We start from the raw sequence: 17,230 nt of genomic DNA on the forward strand, positions 1-17,230 counted from the left end.
CCATGGTGTACTTTAGTGGAGGAAGATAGTGGCAGTAGCAGGCGAACCAGTTATAAAAGTTGACATTTTATTGGACTCAAGTACTGATTGGTGCATTTGATGTATGCCGAAATGAAGAGTGGTCCCTAAAGATTCAGAAAAGGTCTTAAGTCATGTTCTACTTTGCCCATAAGCAAAGCAACATGTAATTGTCTGATGTTTGAATGGAGTCTAGCGTTACGTTCTGCCCATACAAGCGAGAGCGGCACGAATCGGGGCTAGCCAGCAGTCGGAATACGGCTTGGAAATCCTCGTTACGGAGTAAAAAACACCGACTCCGGCGTGAGAAAACAGCAAAACGCCCCAACACACACCACAGCAGACCGAGCTGACTAGTAAGTCGTCCAACTGGCTACTCACCGAATTGGCCATCCTTGAGGCCCCGCGTTACCGTTATTTCATGGAGAATTAGTTTTAAATGAGAGCAGAGGTGAGTACAGTTTGCCTATGGCGGCGGACATGGTCTCTTCTGGACTGAACTCAGACTCGACACTTTCAAAGGCTGACCGGTTGTCAAGCCAGCCGCAACAACACACATAACTTCCGGTGAAGACTTTCAAAATAAAGCCCAATTACAAGGATGCTGTATCTGTTTTCTTCATATTCCCATATCCTTCTCATTGTCATGTTTGTTGAAATGGATTTTTGTTTGAGGAATAGTGACGCTTGTGTTCAATATCATTGTTTGGTATGGAAATGTTCTATTCTATTCTGTTCTGTTATGTACTATTCTCTGTGTTGTGGAAGCTACCTTAAAAGTGCAGTTTTACAAACTACTACTTCATATTAGAAGAAGCTGAACAACAGCAAAGCTGCCCTAAAGGTAAATATAGTTTTGTTAACTAAAGTTTCGGAGAAAAAGTACTTCAAACTATGCTGTAAAAAGTGATAATTTCTACAACTGCAATGTCATAGGCTATAATTTAAATCACATCACTGCAAAAAACACCATTGATTTGGATAACAAAAATGCATTTTATTTCAAAGAAAGTGCAAGGAATGTATAATGTGTTTCTGCCACTGGAAGATGCAGCTGAACTACTAGTTTAATAACATGTAGTTAAATTACTCCCCAGAACTGTCTATTCTATTCTCCTAAGGTCTATTCTTGTCTATTCTTTTATTTTGACGGAAAAATCGCTTTACTTCCAGTATTTTCCCTGCTTTTTCCAGCTGGCTTTACGCCGTGAGGTTGAAGAGCAGAGTAAGGCGCAGGCGCAGTACGGTGTGCCCGCTGGAGCCGCAGACGGAGCACGGGAGGGAGAGATCCAATGGGAGAGCAGCAGACACGCACAGACAGCCAATCAAGTGGCCGTAACCTTCCCGTAATTATCTTGCATTCAAGTCCCATGGGAAAAAACTGTAGAAAGGAACGAGTTTTTGACGGTTCAAAGCAACGACTTGGATGTGTTCCCACGTTCAAACTCGTTTTAAGCCGTCAAACGCCAGGATTTGAAGTTTTCTGTTGACTTTGTTTGCTGCTCATCAGCGTTTTCACACTTAACACACACGCACTGAGTGATGATACATTTGAGTTCATGCTTTACAGCAAACCACTGCGATGTCGACCACAAACTAAAAAATGCACAAAGTAGTTGTGTTTTGCAATGGCATTTTATGAGCTGTGACCAGAAAATGACTTGATGAAAACCGTTGCTTTTGTTCATTTTATTTTAAATGAATATATCATTCCTCACATCTGACCACAGGTGTTTTCCTTCTCGTGGTATCTGAATGCAGGAAGTTGGAGAAATTGAGGTGCCAAACCCCGAATTCCCAATAAGTATTCACCAGCTGAAAACTGAAAAAAATAAAGTGAACGCTATTTTCTATAGTAGGAGTCTCCTATCTCCCATCTTTACCTCATACATGAATGCAGCATTAGTCAACACATCCAGATATGCCAGGAGACATCCTTTGCTAACACCATTTACCACCCAAACCTACTGATATCCACTACGTTTCTGACTGACAAACAGATTTCTGGTGATTTTTGCTTGATCTTATGTCTCTATTATACTAATAAAAACTACAAGATCAAGTTTGGACTCAGTTAGGCTGAGGTATAGAGAGTGACACACCTTACTATACCCAAATGACCATAGTCCTCCAGTGAGATTAGTTGTGGCTACAGTAATGCAGAATTAATACCCATATTGATCTGCCATTCATCACTCACGAAAAAGAACAATAATAATGATATCATCTATTTTAGAAGGATACTAAACAAATGTCACAGCAAAACCAAGGCCCTATTTGGACATTATAAAAGTATAATAAGGTCACCATAAACATATAATTTATTGAATTCCACACACACTCTAACCTGCTATAGGAATATTATAATGATTTTTCCTAATTCCAAATGTAAAAGTGTGGAAAAAAAACAACTTTATATACAAAATTAAATATGGCAGGTTTAGGCTAGACATGGCAGTTTTACTGTATGCTTTAATACTGACCATTTTGAATAGAAATCCTAACAACTCTAAAGCTCTAACTCTAAACTCTAGCTGAGGCAAAATAATTGAATAAACAGGAAAGTAGCTTTCAGATTCACCTTATATACGAGCTGAAACATATAATACTATCACTGCTACTACCACCACTAATGTTACTACCACTGCTAATAGTACTACTACTACTACTACTACTGCTACTACTACTACTGCTGCTACTACTACTACTACCGCTACTACTACTACTACTACTACTGCTATACTACTACTACTACTACTACTATTACTACTACTACTACTGCTAAGATACTATTACTGCTCCTACTACTACTACTACTACTGCTACTACTACTACTACTACTACTACTACCACTACTACTACTACTACTATTATTACTATACTACTACTGCTACTACTACTATTACTACTACTGCTGCTAAGATACTATTACTGCTCCTACTACTGCTATTACTACAACTACTGCTAAGATACTATTACTGCTCCAACTACTACTACTACTACTACTACTGCTACTAGTATTACTGCTACTACTGGTTTGCATTTGTGATACTATGTATTGTTTAATAGTGTAGAATGTTTTCTACTGTAACTTCTGTTCTTGTCTCTTCTTTTCTCAGGCAATAGGCAAAGAAAAGGCTTAAGGCAATTGTTCCAGACATAATGCAATAGTTGGGAATGGATGGGGGAAAAATAATTATATTTCATTTAAGTGATAAGTAGCTTACAGGCAAGTGGATTTAAGGCAGTGAATTATCATTTTTTAAACTATGTATAATTAATTCACCAAGGAGTTGCATGGAAATGTATGGTTTCCAATGTGACCTATAAAAATACATGATTTCTTCTCACTGCTTTAAAGGTTCATGAAGCTGGGGTGAATGTCATAGTAAATGGAAATCAGGCTACAATAGATTTCCAATGATAAAACTCTATAATAATTCTAGTAGGGTAAGTGCTTTTACTGTGACTTTAGACTTTATGGTACTTTTCATATCCAGTGATTTTACTATACTATTTCAATCAGTTATATCAATGTCTTTATTGTATCCCTTATGGTATTACTATATAATTTGTGGTATAAATAGTGACATATAGTAGCTGCATGTTAAAGTGTGTTATATTTATGTAGGATCCCTGATCTTTTTGTAGGAAAACACAATACCAAGTTGGGGTACTGCAGCTAAACGTTAGTGGCGTACTACTGAGAGTTTTTCGGTGCTCTCTCTTTTGGTCCTCGCGGCACGCCGTAGTTCCATGTGTTTTGAAGTTCTGCAGGCGCTTGGATCTGAGGTAAAGTTAGCACTGAACTACAAGAATAGGTTTTTTATTTAGTTTTAATGGACAGTCTGATAAGTTATTCAGCTAAGTGACATGGACAGCACAGTACCTCTCTCTGGCGCGAATGGAAGCCTGGCTGGCTTACCTTGTGTTGACAAGTCCATTGTAGCCATTAGCTGGTTTAGCTACATTACTTTGCTAGCTTGTGTTTGTTGCACTGCGAGTTATTATATTATTTGTCACCCTAACTAGCTCATTTGGCAGTAGTTACATCAACTGCAGTATTTGCCCAATGGTTCGTGATAGAGAGTGCTAACGTGACTGGTTTGGTATGTGTGACACGTAGGACCACGACTAGGCGCGTTCTCGCTTACGGAGAAAAGGTGACACTGAACTTCATTGAAAAATCTGTCAATTTAATGCGACCTTGCTTATCGGCGAAAGATTGGCTTTCATAAACTACCATTCAAGTGTGTTTCTGAATCAACAGAATTCACGCTTTAATTCGGCATACATATAATCCACCTAGCAGCACACTTAACATTTAAAGCTTTAAAATTGGCTCGCCTGTTATTCCCACATTTTATGGAATTAAGGGTTGCTTGATGAAATATATCAATGCCGAATTGAAGAGTGGCCCCTAATGATCCAGAAAGCGTCTTGAGTGATGTTTTATGAGGTATGTAGCCTACTATTACCGATGAGCAAGACGGCATTAAATTGCCACATCATTGGGTGGAGTTTGGCGTGACAAACTCCACGACTAGCAACACATATTTTTGTAATAATAATGTTAACAATAATAATAATAATGCTGATGATAATAATATAAATAAACATTCTCTCATAGTGTAAGTGCCCTAATAGACATGCCCGTATTAAGGAACCATGGCTATTTATTGGGATTGCATAGTATGTAGGCTACATGTGACACATTTATTACAAATTTTGGTCTTGCGCAGTCGGGCAAATACTGGACTTCAGCATGAAGTGGTCAGTTTCTGAGACGTGCACAGTTGATTTTAACAATTAAATCAAACTTATTAGGGTCTACCTTTTACATAGTTTTGTATATACTGAAGGAGAAAGGCAGAACCAGTTTTTGAGGCATGCTATGTGGTCAAAATTTACTCCAAGGTTTTGCATTGGTCCTGTTGTGGTCTGTGTGTGTTCATATTATTTATTTGTGGATCTTATTTATTTGTGTCATGTTCATATGTTTATTTATTCATGAAACAATATTACCCCCATAGTGCTAGCCTACTGAACATGTCCAACAAGTGGACAGCTATTCTCTATGCTTTGCTGTAGAAGGGTTTCAGGTTTTCAGGTGACATAGCATTAGGCAGCCATATTGGAGGTCTTCAGCTCTTGGGTAACAATGGCTGAGAACAGCTAATTGCATTTCTATACTTATTAACAAGACAGTTTACTGTGTCACAGTAACCTTTGGAAACAAATCTACTTTATCAAACAATTCATTTTTACTTGGAATGTTACTGAATAGACCTACACCAAACTTTTCCAGATATTTCTCCTCTTCTTGCCTGGTTGCTATATGATTAGGCATTATTTTTTGCACAACCAATTCTCTTTATAGAGACCTGTTTGGCTCTCATGCAGGTCCATTGGAGATTTGGCTGTGCACAAATAGTGTTTAACATAAAACAGCCAAGCTAGAAAAACAGAGATACCTGAAAAAGATTGTTGTGGTGTGGGAGTAGGTCAATTCAGTAACGCTGGCTAACTGTTAGCTAGCTAACTAGCCAGCAGGCTAATTACAAAGCAACTAATGTTAATGTTAACATGTAGGGCTGCAGCTATCGATTATTTTAGTAATCGAGTATTCTACCGATTATTCCATCGATTAATCGAGTAATCGGATAAGAAATACTTTTGCTTTATTAAAGAGCAATAGTAAATATACAAAAGAGAAAAGCTGTCCGCACGAAGCTGTCCATACGACACTGTGATTTACTGAAAACGAGGTGAAATAATAATTATTATTGATATTTATTACTAGGCCTAAATATCATACAAGTTCATAAGACTGGCTAATGTACATTTATTTACTATGTTGAAGGGTTGCCCTACACCTGCTGACCCTACTCACTGCAATCAAACTAAACTGAATATACCTGCTGTATTGGACTGGTGCATTTTAGGCTCCAATTGCTACTTACACCACCTGATATTTTGCTTTCTGGGGTATTTTATGCATCACTGTGAGGGGAGTAGGTGTGTGTGTGTGTGGGGTGTGTGTGTGTGTGTGTGTGTGTGTGTGTGTGTGTGTGTGTGTATGTGTGTGACTATCATAATAACATGAATGAAGCTCAGGCTTTCACAAATTGACTGCAGCATTTTATTTTCTGTGGTTATTTTCTTGAGCAAAACTTAGCTAATTTAGGGACATCATAACTAGCCACCATATTGATTTACGTTCTTAACTAGCCATTACATATAGCCATAATTAACGTGCATTCTTTACTAGCCTTCATCTCATCCCGTTTTAATATTAAGTGCTGACTCCGCCCACCCGGCCAGTTTCGGCGTACGCCGGTAGCAATTACAAGTGGACCCTATCCTACAGTCCCTGCTCTCAGCGGAGGGAGGGAGCTACGCTGTGTGGGAAGCGCTGTGACCGTCAGACCTCTCTGGATTAGACAAGCAAGTAGAGAAAACCGGCATCAGCCGAACCAATTTATTGCCAAATGCTTTGGGATTCAACACATTAACATTGCTTCCCATGGTCAGAAAAAGTCGGCAGATTTGTCGCTAGTCGCTTTTGAGAAATAAAGTCGCCAGGGGGGTCTGAAAAGTCGCTAAGTCTAGCGACAAAGTCGCCAAGTTGGCAACACTGGATCCGAAACTTTGGACACTTTCTGTCGTTTTCTCTGGCCTGTCTCTTCTCTTCGCCTCTCGCTATTTTCTCTCTCTTTCTCCAGCGCGTTGTGCAACAGTAATAATCATCCGTGCGAAACACTGAGTGTGTATATAGTTATATGGATTAAACGAAGCTTCGATGCAAAGAATTTGCATCGATGATTTTTAGTAATCGAGTTACTCGAGTTTCTCGAGGAATCGTTTCAGCCCTATTAACATGTAACTACTAGCCGCTACTAGCCAAGTCACATTAGTGGGCAAATCAGACAGTGATGGTTAGATAGCTAACAAACTGATATTATCTAAACACAAATGATCAGTTCCCAGTCAAAAACAGCACAGAAATGAACCATGTCTACTGAATTCTGTTGAGACAGCCAAATCATAAGTTAAGAAATACAATCTGGTGATTTTAGCCATGGCTGCCAAGAGTGAAGGTCCTCCAACATGGCCACCAGAGGATGTGTCACGTCACCTGAAAGCCCTTTATAGTAGCTAGCTACCTGTGTGCCTGTCTGGCACATGCAGTTTGCAATAGCGAGTGCCATGCAGTAAAGCCACAATCCTGTTATTTCTAAAGCACTGTTGGCTCAACAATGTTCAGTCATTGTCCCCTCTTCTATCACTAATGCAGAGCTAGCAGTACAGGCCAGCCTACATTGTTGTGGCTGTAAGGTAAATAAGCTGCAGAAACCACTGGAATAGTTTGGGATATAGCCACTCGAAGGGTTTAGCTGACCATTGCCAATCTTTAAATTAGAGAATGAGCTATGTACTGTATTTTCCTACAGTAAAAATGTGACAGAATGGTGTTTATGTTGGCTTTCATTTGTTTTTTATGTGAATTCACAGGAAAAGAAGTTACTACCTCCACCATTTAGTAACACAAGCTCAACGCTCAATTCATATAACACATTTCAAAGACTATGACTGTTAAGCTTGAGTATGTTAGATAAAGATATATGGAGTTACATTCAGGTATTGCAGATCACCGCTTTTGTAAATAGCCACATTACCTTCCAACATCAACAAATCGGCACTTTAAAAAGTTTTGTGTCAGTTTACAGATGTATTCTGGCCAGTGTTGGTGACTTACCTGTTTATGTGGCCATGCAGGTCTACAGCAATTAGATGAGAGAGCCAACGTTGAGCGTGCAGGACCCGGGTGGTGGACAGTATAGAAAAGCAGGCTGGCTTATCAGTTAAATGACAGCAAGGGGGTGGGGTCGGGTTGGGTGTCTCTGTGTATTAGGGAGGGGGGGGGGGTTTACATTGTCTCTCATATTCCCTGTGTTTATAATAGGGTTAGACCGATATATGGGTTTGCAGATATTGGCTAGTCCGTGTGGTCCACCTCTGATATGACAGAGGTTTCCGCCTGAACAGCTACTGAATATGTTTTTATTGTTTTTTGTATCAGATGTCTGACCACAGAAATCATTCCAGTGTGGTGTGGGAGGGTTTCACTCAACAGCTTCAGGGGTGTTGGTGTGTAAAAACCTGTAATGAAACCTGCCTCACCCTGCCTTGAGGAGCTGATAACCCACCTAAAAGAATTTCATTAGTATGGCTTTCAGTGTCTCAGTGTCCCATGATGGTCTGAATGCTGTTTGAGAGGCTTTTCCTCCCTGACAAGAATTAAATTCTTGGAGAAACACTGAATACTTGGACTTTTTTTGACATTTTTGTCACGACAATGGTCAAATTTAAGGATTGGATATCGGCAGCTTCCATCCAAAAATATCTGTATCATCCTTCGAAAACCCATATCAGTCGAATCCTAATTTATGGAGAGCAACCTGCTCTGGCTGGTGGCCAGCTGTGGGCCTACCCAGGACCCAGACAGCTGGTGGTCAGCCCTTATGGCATATTGTCATGCCTAATGAGACAACCTGAGATGGGCCACTTCTCTGTTTAGCAACCTGTGTGTGTTTGTGCTGGGAGTCGGGGGAGGTGGGGGGTGTGGTGGTGACTTGTGAATAATTGAATGCAAAATTATGTCGTGGCTACCGGCCAGGAGTTTTGAGAACACATGGCAGGGGTCAGCTTTCAAAGGGGTTAGTCCCCGAATACCTCCAAGCAGTGCTTTTCCTGGGAATGTTTCTGGTCCATTAGTGCTATGAAGCAACAGGTGGCTGCGGCGTTTGCATCACTCAGCTTTTGTTTCATAGGGTGAGTTCACCACTTGCTGATATGCGATATACTCCAGTAAAACAGGAGTGTAGCACTTGAGCTCCGTCTCTGGATGTGTTCCAGGTTGTCTCCACCACTTGTTCAGTTTTCTTTCATAGTTTTGTTTGCCAGGACTTGAAGTTGTTGGAAGTAAGATAGAAGATAGAACAGAAATTCTAATATTTAGGCTGTTTACCCCCATTGTGTTTTCTCAGCTTCTTCTAATGAAGCTCTGTCTTTCCTTCTGCTCTCAGGCATGACCAGCAGAGATGACTGAGAGTTTGAAGACACGGTTTGACTTCCCCAACCCCGTCATACAAGCCCAGGTGAAGTGCTGACACCCACTGATCTCAGGGGAGATTCACCCTTAGTGATGCTGTTGCTACAATGTGGCTGCTTAGTATTTAATTATCCGCAGATTGCTAAATTGGGGCTATGAGAACTTGCTTGCATAGCCCTGTACAAGTACATGCACATGATGAAATACTGTAGTTTGTTCAGTATACTAGATAGCCCATTGAGCCCATTATACTAACTGAATCTGGGCCTATGTGTCAGTGGTGCACCTTTAAACAAATACACCACATTTTTGGGAGTTTGTCCCATTGGTCAATTTAGCCATTAAGTGATGAAAAGCATAAACATAAAAATCAACCTTGTGTCCCTGAGAGATTGTTGGCTCCATGCTAACACTGTAGCATATACTCTGTTGAGTGATAGTAGGCGTCATGCTAACACTTTAGCATACACTACATTGAGTAATAGTAGGCTCCATGCTAACACTTTAGCATACACTATGTTGAGTGATAGTAGGTTTCATGCTAACACACACTATGTTGATTGATAGTAGGTTTCATGCTAACACTGTAGCATATAGCCTACTCTGTTGCGTGATAGTAGGCTCCATGCTAACACTTTAGCATACACGATGTTGAGTGATACTTGGCTCCATGCTAACACTTTAGCATACACTATGTTGAGTGATAGTAGGCGCCATGCTAACACTTTAGCATACACTATGTTGAGTGATACTTGGCTCCATGCTAACACTTTAGCATACACTATGTTGAGTGATAGTAGGCTCCTTGCTAACACTTTAGCATACACTATGCTGAGTGATACTTGGCTCCATGCTAACACTTTAGCATACACGATGTTGAATGATAGTAGGTTTCATTCTAACACACACTATGTTGAGTGATAGTAGGCTCCATGCTAACACTTTAGCATACACTATGTTGAGTGATACTTGGCTCCATGCTAACACTTTAGCATACACTATGTTGAGTGATACTTGGCTCCATGCTAACACTTTAGCACACATGTTGAGGGATGGTAGGACACTAGAATTATGAAAAGTAGACTGACCTAGAAATAAAAAGTTGTGACATATTTTGTGTAAATCTTGCCAGTTTCCTTTCACAAAACTGCCAGACTGCCAGACCACATTACCAATTAGCTTTAGTGCTGTTGCAAGATCTAATTTTCTGACATGTGAGATAATGCTCGTGGCCTACCTAATGATCATGGTTGACACATGGTTTATGTTGGTGTCTATGTTCTCATCACTTAACAGCTAAGTTGACCAATGGGACAGTCTCCCAAAACCTGGTGTATTGCTTTGACCTAAAATTTACATCTAGGCCAACTTTTTGTTTCCAGACGGTGAGAAGTCTTGTTGCTGCTGTGCTAAAAGAAAAAGGGCAAAATGGGCGAATCACCCAGTCTTCCACTCAGGTGAGTTCCTCATCTCCAATAACACCGTTTTCTTCATCTAATTTCCCGCACAGCATTGCATGGCTCTAATTAATGTGATATTAACTGTCTTGTAGGGCTCTCAGGTGATGTAGCATGTCTTCCAGAAGCCATATTGGAGGTCCACAGCCCTTGGCAACATGGCTGAAAACAGCTAATTGCATTTCTAAACTTATGACTCAGCCCGCTTAACAGTATGGAATAGGCATGCTTAATTAATATGCTGTTTCTAAATTTGGAAACCATATCAGATTATTCATTTTTACTATTAACATTGCTGAATTGACCTACACCCACACCACAACAATCTTTCATGTATCTTTCAGGTATATGTAGCCATTATTTACGTACAGCCAATTCTCCAGTGGACCTCCATGATGGCAGAGATTAATTAATCGCAATTAATATTCATAGAATATTGTCATATTTCCCCCTTGCCATCTGACAAATGTACTGTAGTTGAAAATGGTCAAGATGTTGATGTAAGAAGCCACAATTGCGGTTAAATGACTTTCTCGAATCATTGAGACCAATATGTGAGACTAATAATTGTGATCAAAATAAGTAGTAAGATAAGTAAATAGATGTAATTCTGCAGCCCAAATGCCTTGTTACTAGCCTGGAGGGGCTAGTTGTGACTGTTTCAATAATACAATGCAGCACATATTTAGAAATGATGTGGGGCCCAACTGTAGGGAACTAATAAAACATCACATTTGCTGTCTTAGTCAATTTTTTAGATCAAGGAGCCCTGAGGAAAAACTATGACAGGAATTTTACCCCACTGCTAGACGTTTGTCTGGAACGGCCTGTTTTAAGGCGAGGCACCACGGGTGAAAAGGCCATTTGGCTTGGATTGGTCAACGTCTATTATAATGTTTTGCTTCTGTAAAACACAGTGTACAGCCCTGAAAGTGAGTTTTGAAGGCCAGAAATCTCAGCACCTGGCCAAGTAATGGTCATTGGTACTGATCAACAACCCTATCGCTAAGGTAAATCTTAAAATCCAGTGTAGCCTTCCCTGACTGTGTTGGTACTGTCATCAGGGCCCAGCGTTGGAGGCTCTGTGGGAGCAGTGCTGCAGCGACTGTGCTGCAGTGCGCTCCACCTGCTGCGATGCCCTGGTTCTCCTGGTGGATCAAGGCCACGCAGACCTGCAGTACGTCCTCAACAGCATCCTCAACCTCCTGCCCTCCGCCAGGTACAGAAAATACACCTGCGCCTAGTTCCTGCTCTGTCACCCTCCTATCCCATGCACTGACAAATACAGACATGTAGACGGGGGTTTGACAGGCAATAGTTGTCAAAGGTGGTTCCAGAGGCAAATGTGTTTTTCTTGCACAAATATTTTTGGTGGCCGCCAAAACCTTTTCTTCTAGCACCAAAACAAACGAGCCCCCCCCCCCCATGTGAAGTTTGGATGGTCTACTATTAAGGATTTAGGAAATCCCTCCCTTCCTGTTTGTGCTGTCAACTTCTTTTGTTTGTCAGGACTAGGGCTGCAACTAACGATTATTTTCATTGTCGATTAATCTGTCGATTATTTTCTCGATTAATCGATTGTTTGGTCTATCAAATGTCAGAAAATGGTGAAAAATGTCAATCAGTGTTTCCCAAAGCCCAAGATGACGTCCTCAAATGTCTTGTTTTGTCCACAACCCAAAGATATTCAGTTTACTGTCATAGAGGAGTAAAGAAACCAGAAAATATTCACATTTAAGAAGCTGGAATCAGAGAATTTTGACTTATTTTTCTTAAAAAATTACTCAAACCGATTAATCGATTATCAAAATAGTTGGCGATTAATTTAATAGTTGACAACTAATCGATTAATCAATTAATCGTTGCAGCTCTAGTCAGGACCAAACTGTTAAAAGCATCAAAATTCTGCGATACAGAGATAATTAAGCAGCTCAGTCATACTATGTGTAAAATTTGGGTAGAGTCAACTTTGTAGGAGAAGGTTGACCTGATGGTGGCGCTATGGAGCGTGTGACCACCAAATGTGGTCTGTCACACTTTTCCAAATTTATATTTCAAGTTTGGTTGCTCTAGCATCAAGTGTTTAGGATGGTTTGGATTTTCAAAACTCTGGGTAATCGCCATAATCTAGCAAGTTCATACATGCTGTGTGCAAAATTTTGTTGAGATTGGATCAACTTTGTGGGAGAAATTGTGAAAAATAGGTTTTGCATTAAATTCAAAATGGTGGGAAAAACTATCATCGCAGAAATGAAAATCCATATGGGCAATGGATTCGGCTTGAGCCAAGAAATCTGAGAGGAAAAAAAACAGATTCTACACTTTACGGTTCAGGAGTTATTGGCCACTGTCTGGCCATTCAGTATATTTTTTGTTGCCTGAGTAGCGGGGGAGATTTGAAACATATTCACCAAATTTGTTTGCTCTAGGACTTACAGTCTCTGAGGTACAGATCGTTTAGGGGCAGAAGAAAAAGAAGAAGAATCCTAACAAAAACAATGGGATCTCAGCCTTATGGACTTGAACCCCTAATAATGAATTCATGCATACTTGTGTGGAATCTGATCAAAATGTCAATTCAGGTTAAGGGCTTCCCATAGACAACCAGCATAGTACTGATCAATTCCACAGTAAACGTAAAAGTTAATCATATCCATCATATCAGAGGTAGACGTCGCTGACTGGCTGATATCCAATTTTTAATAAAAGGCCAATATCGGCTCCATATATGTCAGTATCATAGTATCTGTATCATATAACACTATTATAGACACATAAGCACAAGCACACCAAGCACTGCTCAATGTACAACATGCAAATGTCCATACAGTAGCTTTTGTTAATTTGCATGGGACAGTGACAACAAAGCATAGACAGTAACACAATTTGAATTACAGAATGTTAAAGAGATGGGAGTAATATATTACATGCAAATTTAGGACCTGTTATCTGAACAGTCAACATCAGTGCAGGTTTGTAAGAGTTTGTTATTCATTACAGTTGTTTAATATTGCCTCCATAGACACATGTACCCGTCGAAATGAGTGAGGTATTGCACATTGATCTCCACACCACCCCGAGGCTTTGGGGTCCTTGGTGGCACCCGGGGCCCAGGTCATGTCTGCTGCATGCCCAGTCGGTGATCCAGGCATGTCTTGGATAGTTCCTTCTAAACTTGTGTGTAAAGAGGTACAAACAGTCGTTCATTCCAGCAGCCATTGTACTCTTGAATTCAGGGATAAGCAGGAGGGAGATGATTGATTTTGATTTTTTATTTTGTGTGTCCTTCTTGTACCTTTCTGCCAAAGCAGTTGGCCACTTTTGGGACAAATAAAGTTGAAACTTGAATCTTGAAAGAGACAAACTAGCTAGTCAAGATGTACACTGTATTGTTAATAGGCAAGACTGTGCTTTTGTTGACATACTATAAAATGTGTCTACACTCAAATGAGCTAATGACCGCACGATAGTGTCAGTTCTGAACCAAAGAATTTACTCATATGCCCAGTGAAACATCCAGAGTGTTACCACAGTTATATTGTTCAGTGGAGCTGTGCATTGGTGTGACATCATTCCTAATGGTGCACCATCTTGTGAATTTACACACCGTTTTTTCTGGTTGGTCAATCCAAAATGCATCAGTAGGAGCATCCTTCAGTGGCCATAAGGAAACCTCAGCACCACCATGTCATAGAATGGAATTTGAAAAGATCGAAAGGGCAGTTGCTGGTGGGTCGTGCTAATTGTTAGCTTTGACATTGAAACCAAGAGGTACATTTAGCTGCAAGGGAACTGAAGGACCAATGTAGAAACCTTCCCACAATGTGAAAAGTGCCTGATAAAGAAAAATAACCAACCATAATTCAAAATGTCAATGTATCCCCTTAACGTCAGCACAAAACGGAACCGTCTTGGGGAATAGGGATGATATGAAAGACGAGATGAACCGCTGTAAAGACTTCTGCAAACTGTTTTAAATTTATGACAGGGAAGTAACTTTGCTGTTTCTGTTGTATGTCATTCCCTTCCCGTTTTCCTGGTTTATAGCAGTTATGTATGGCTTAGACTAGGGTTTGACCGATATAGGATTTTGAAGTTCTGATATTTTTAGACTGAAGTCGCAGATAGCCGATAAAATTTGACCATTTTCAGGCCATAAAATTACATTTGCAGTGTTTTCCCCCAGAATTGTATTCTTGTCAGGGTGGAAAAGCCTCTGAAACAGCATTTAGACCATCATGGAACACTTAAACGTTCCATTGAAAGGCATACTGTTGAAATTATTATAGGGTCAGCAGCTCTTTAAAGTGAGGTGACCCACCCAGGTAATGGAAGGGAAGACTCTGGGTTACATTAGGCCTTTAAATGAATAATTGATTAACAGTGATTTCAGAACAGCTAACAGCTAACAGTCTTTAGGCACAACATGAAGCTTTCACAAAACTGCAGTAACACACTATTGTAAGAAAAATGACTTGAATTCAATTTGATGTCTAATGCTCTTGTCGTCCTTTTACTGGATAAGTAGAGAGAATACTTCCACCCAGAGAAAGTCAACTTTTCTACCATTTCTCATCAAAGTAGTGGGAATACTTCCACCAAGAGAAAGTAAACGTTTCAACCATTTCTCATCAAAGTAGGAAAATAAAATGTTTTATAAAGAGTGTCCCCAGTCTTTTAGTGAGAGAGCGCCACGCTATCCTTGCCACCTCTGCTGACTTGGATCTATTAATTCTTCGTATGTAATGACGATCACAGCAGGTAAATGACGCCTAAAAGCAAAGTGACCTTTTCCAGCCAGCAAAGATGATACAGCACGTCTTGTCTGGTATCACTGTGCAAATGTGGAGTCCGTGTCTGAAATGGACTTCTTGGCTCTGCCAATGGCTGGTGAAATGAAAGCAAAAAAACATTTTTCATACAAATTTTGTGTTAGTTCCTATGACAAATGAATTATTCTTATTTTTCTTGACATGTTTTCTGAAAGTTTTCAAAAGTTTCGGTCGCTACTGCTATGCTACTGCTGATATTTTGTGCTGATATTCAACATCTTTAAATTTAATAATTTTCATGGAAAAAATGACAAGTATTCAGTCAGAATTCTTGTCTGGGTAGAAAAGCCTCTGAAACAGCATTAAGACCATGGGACACTAAAACTCAACCCATAATAATACTACTAATGAAAACTAATGTATGTAGGCTATACTTGTATAGAATCTGATCAAAATGTCTCATTAGAATCAATGTAGGTTAAGGGCTTCTTATAGACAACCATATCATATCAGAGGTGGACAAGGTGGACTGGACCATATTCAATTTTTAATAAATGGCCAATATTTTCTATATACTGTATATATCAGATATCAGTCCAACCCTAATTTAGGGTTTTATTTCATAGCTGTCTCTTAAATGGTTCGCTTGCTTGACAAATGGGAGAAAACCAAAAATGAACTGACACAACAAACGCCGTACCTTTCTCCTTACAGTCTCCTTACAAAGTTTTTGTACAGTTGGAAAAAATCATCAACAACAGCATTTTCCAGTGTATTTTTCTTGAATTATGATGGCCTTTTTATGTCTTTTCTTACTTCAACTGTGAACAGAAATGTTCAGGGGCTGATGAAGGTCATTGGAAGGCTGCTTCAAATGCAGGCAGACCAGCGGGACAAAGGAACACCCTTCACCTGTCCTTACTCCATCAGGTCAGTCCTTTTCATATATGCCTTTGCTTGTAATATTTCTGTGTAATGTCTGCTGTGTGAAGATGCTGAGATTTTTTTATTTATTCAAGGTTTTTGGTGATTGTCCCATTGGACTAACACTTTAGCATACACTATGTTGAGTAATAGCAGGCTCCATGCTAACACTTTAGCATACACTATGTTGAGTGATAGTAGCTCCATGCTAACACTTTAGCATACACTATGTTGAGTGATAGTAGCTCCATGCTAACACTTTAGCATACACTATGTTGAGTGATAGTAGCTCCATGCTAACACTTTAGCATACACTATGTTGAGTGATAGCAGGCTCCATGCTAACACTTTAGCATACACTATGTTGAGTGATAGTAGCTCCATGCTAACACTTTAGCATACACTATGTTGAGTGACAGAAGGCTCCATGCTAACACTTTAGCATAGACTATGTTGAATGATGGTAGGCTAATAGCATTACCTTAAAAGTTAGAAAATGAATTTGTAGCAGCTCTAAAGCTAAATGGTCAGTAATTCAAATTTTATGTGGCTAAGTCTGGCAGTTTTGTGTAGGAAATTTACACAAAATATAATACAAACATACTGTTTTGAACTAGCAGGCACTACTTTCTCTGTTTCCATAGGGGGTGGATGTAGTAGGTGATGGGAGACTGTGTACAGCGTAAAATCACTGCACAGTAGATGAATACGCTGTTGCTCACCTGGAATAGTTCCAAAAGTAAACCTGACTACATCAGGTATATTGAGTTAATATCTCATTTTTAACATTTATGAATCTACAGGCCAAATAATAAAAGCCACAAACAACTTTCTATATAGTTTATATTTTTCGTATGTGTCGTTTCTAGACTTCAGTCTCTCAGTGCACGCCTGAGCATGAAAAACAACTTGCAGATACATTGCTTGCTTTAAAGGCGTAATCC

At 39.8% G+C, this 17,230-nt stretch overlaps 2 protein-coding genes across 2 annotated transcripts in view; one reads left to right on the top strand and one right to left on the bottom strand.

Moving 5' to 3' along the window:
• Positions 1 to 485, bottom strand: part of mllt3 (MLLT3 super elongation complex subunit) — a 45,401-nt gene extending 44,916 nt beyond the window's left edge. The window contains exon 1 of the mRNA XM_071926047.2: positions 400 to 485. Within this exon, the coding sequence (XP_071782148.1) occupies positions 400 to 411 (12 nt within the window). The 5' untranslated portion in view covers positions 412 to 485. The remainder of the gene's footprint in view (positions 1 to 399) is intronic.
• A 3,301-nt stretch (positions 486 to 3,786) lies between these two features.
• Positions 3,787 to 17,230, top strand: part of focad (focadhesin) — a 63,903-nt gene continuing 50,459 nt past the window's right edge. The window contains exons 1-5 of the mRNA XM_071926086.2: positions 3,787 to 3,810; positions 9,108 to 9,179; positions 10,516 to 10,590; positions 11,655 to 11,809; positions 16,194 to 16,292. Of these exons, the coding sequence (XP_071782187.2) occupies positions 9,123 to 9,179; positions 10,516 to 10,590; positions 11,655 to 11,809; positions 16,194 to 16,292 (386 nt within the window). The 5' untranslated portion in view covers positions 3,787 to 3,810; positions 9,108 to 9,122. The remainder of the gene's footprint in view (positions 3,811 to 9,107; positions 9,180 to 10,515; positions 10,591 to 11,654; positions 11,810 to 16,193; positions 16,293 to 17,230) is intronic.

The sequence above is a fragment of the Centroberyx gerrardi genome, chromosome 23 (assembly GCF_048128805.1).
Source record: "Centroberyx gerrardi isolate f3 chromosome 23, fCenGer3.hap1.cur.20231027, whole genome shotgun sequence".
In the NCBI taxonomy this organism is placed as follows: domain Eukaryota; kingdom Metazoa; phylum Chordata; class Actinopteri; order Beryciformes; family Berycidae; genus Centroberyx; species Centroberyx gerrardi.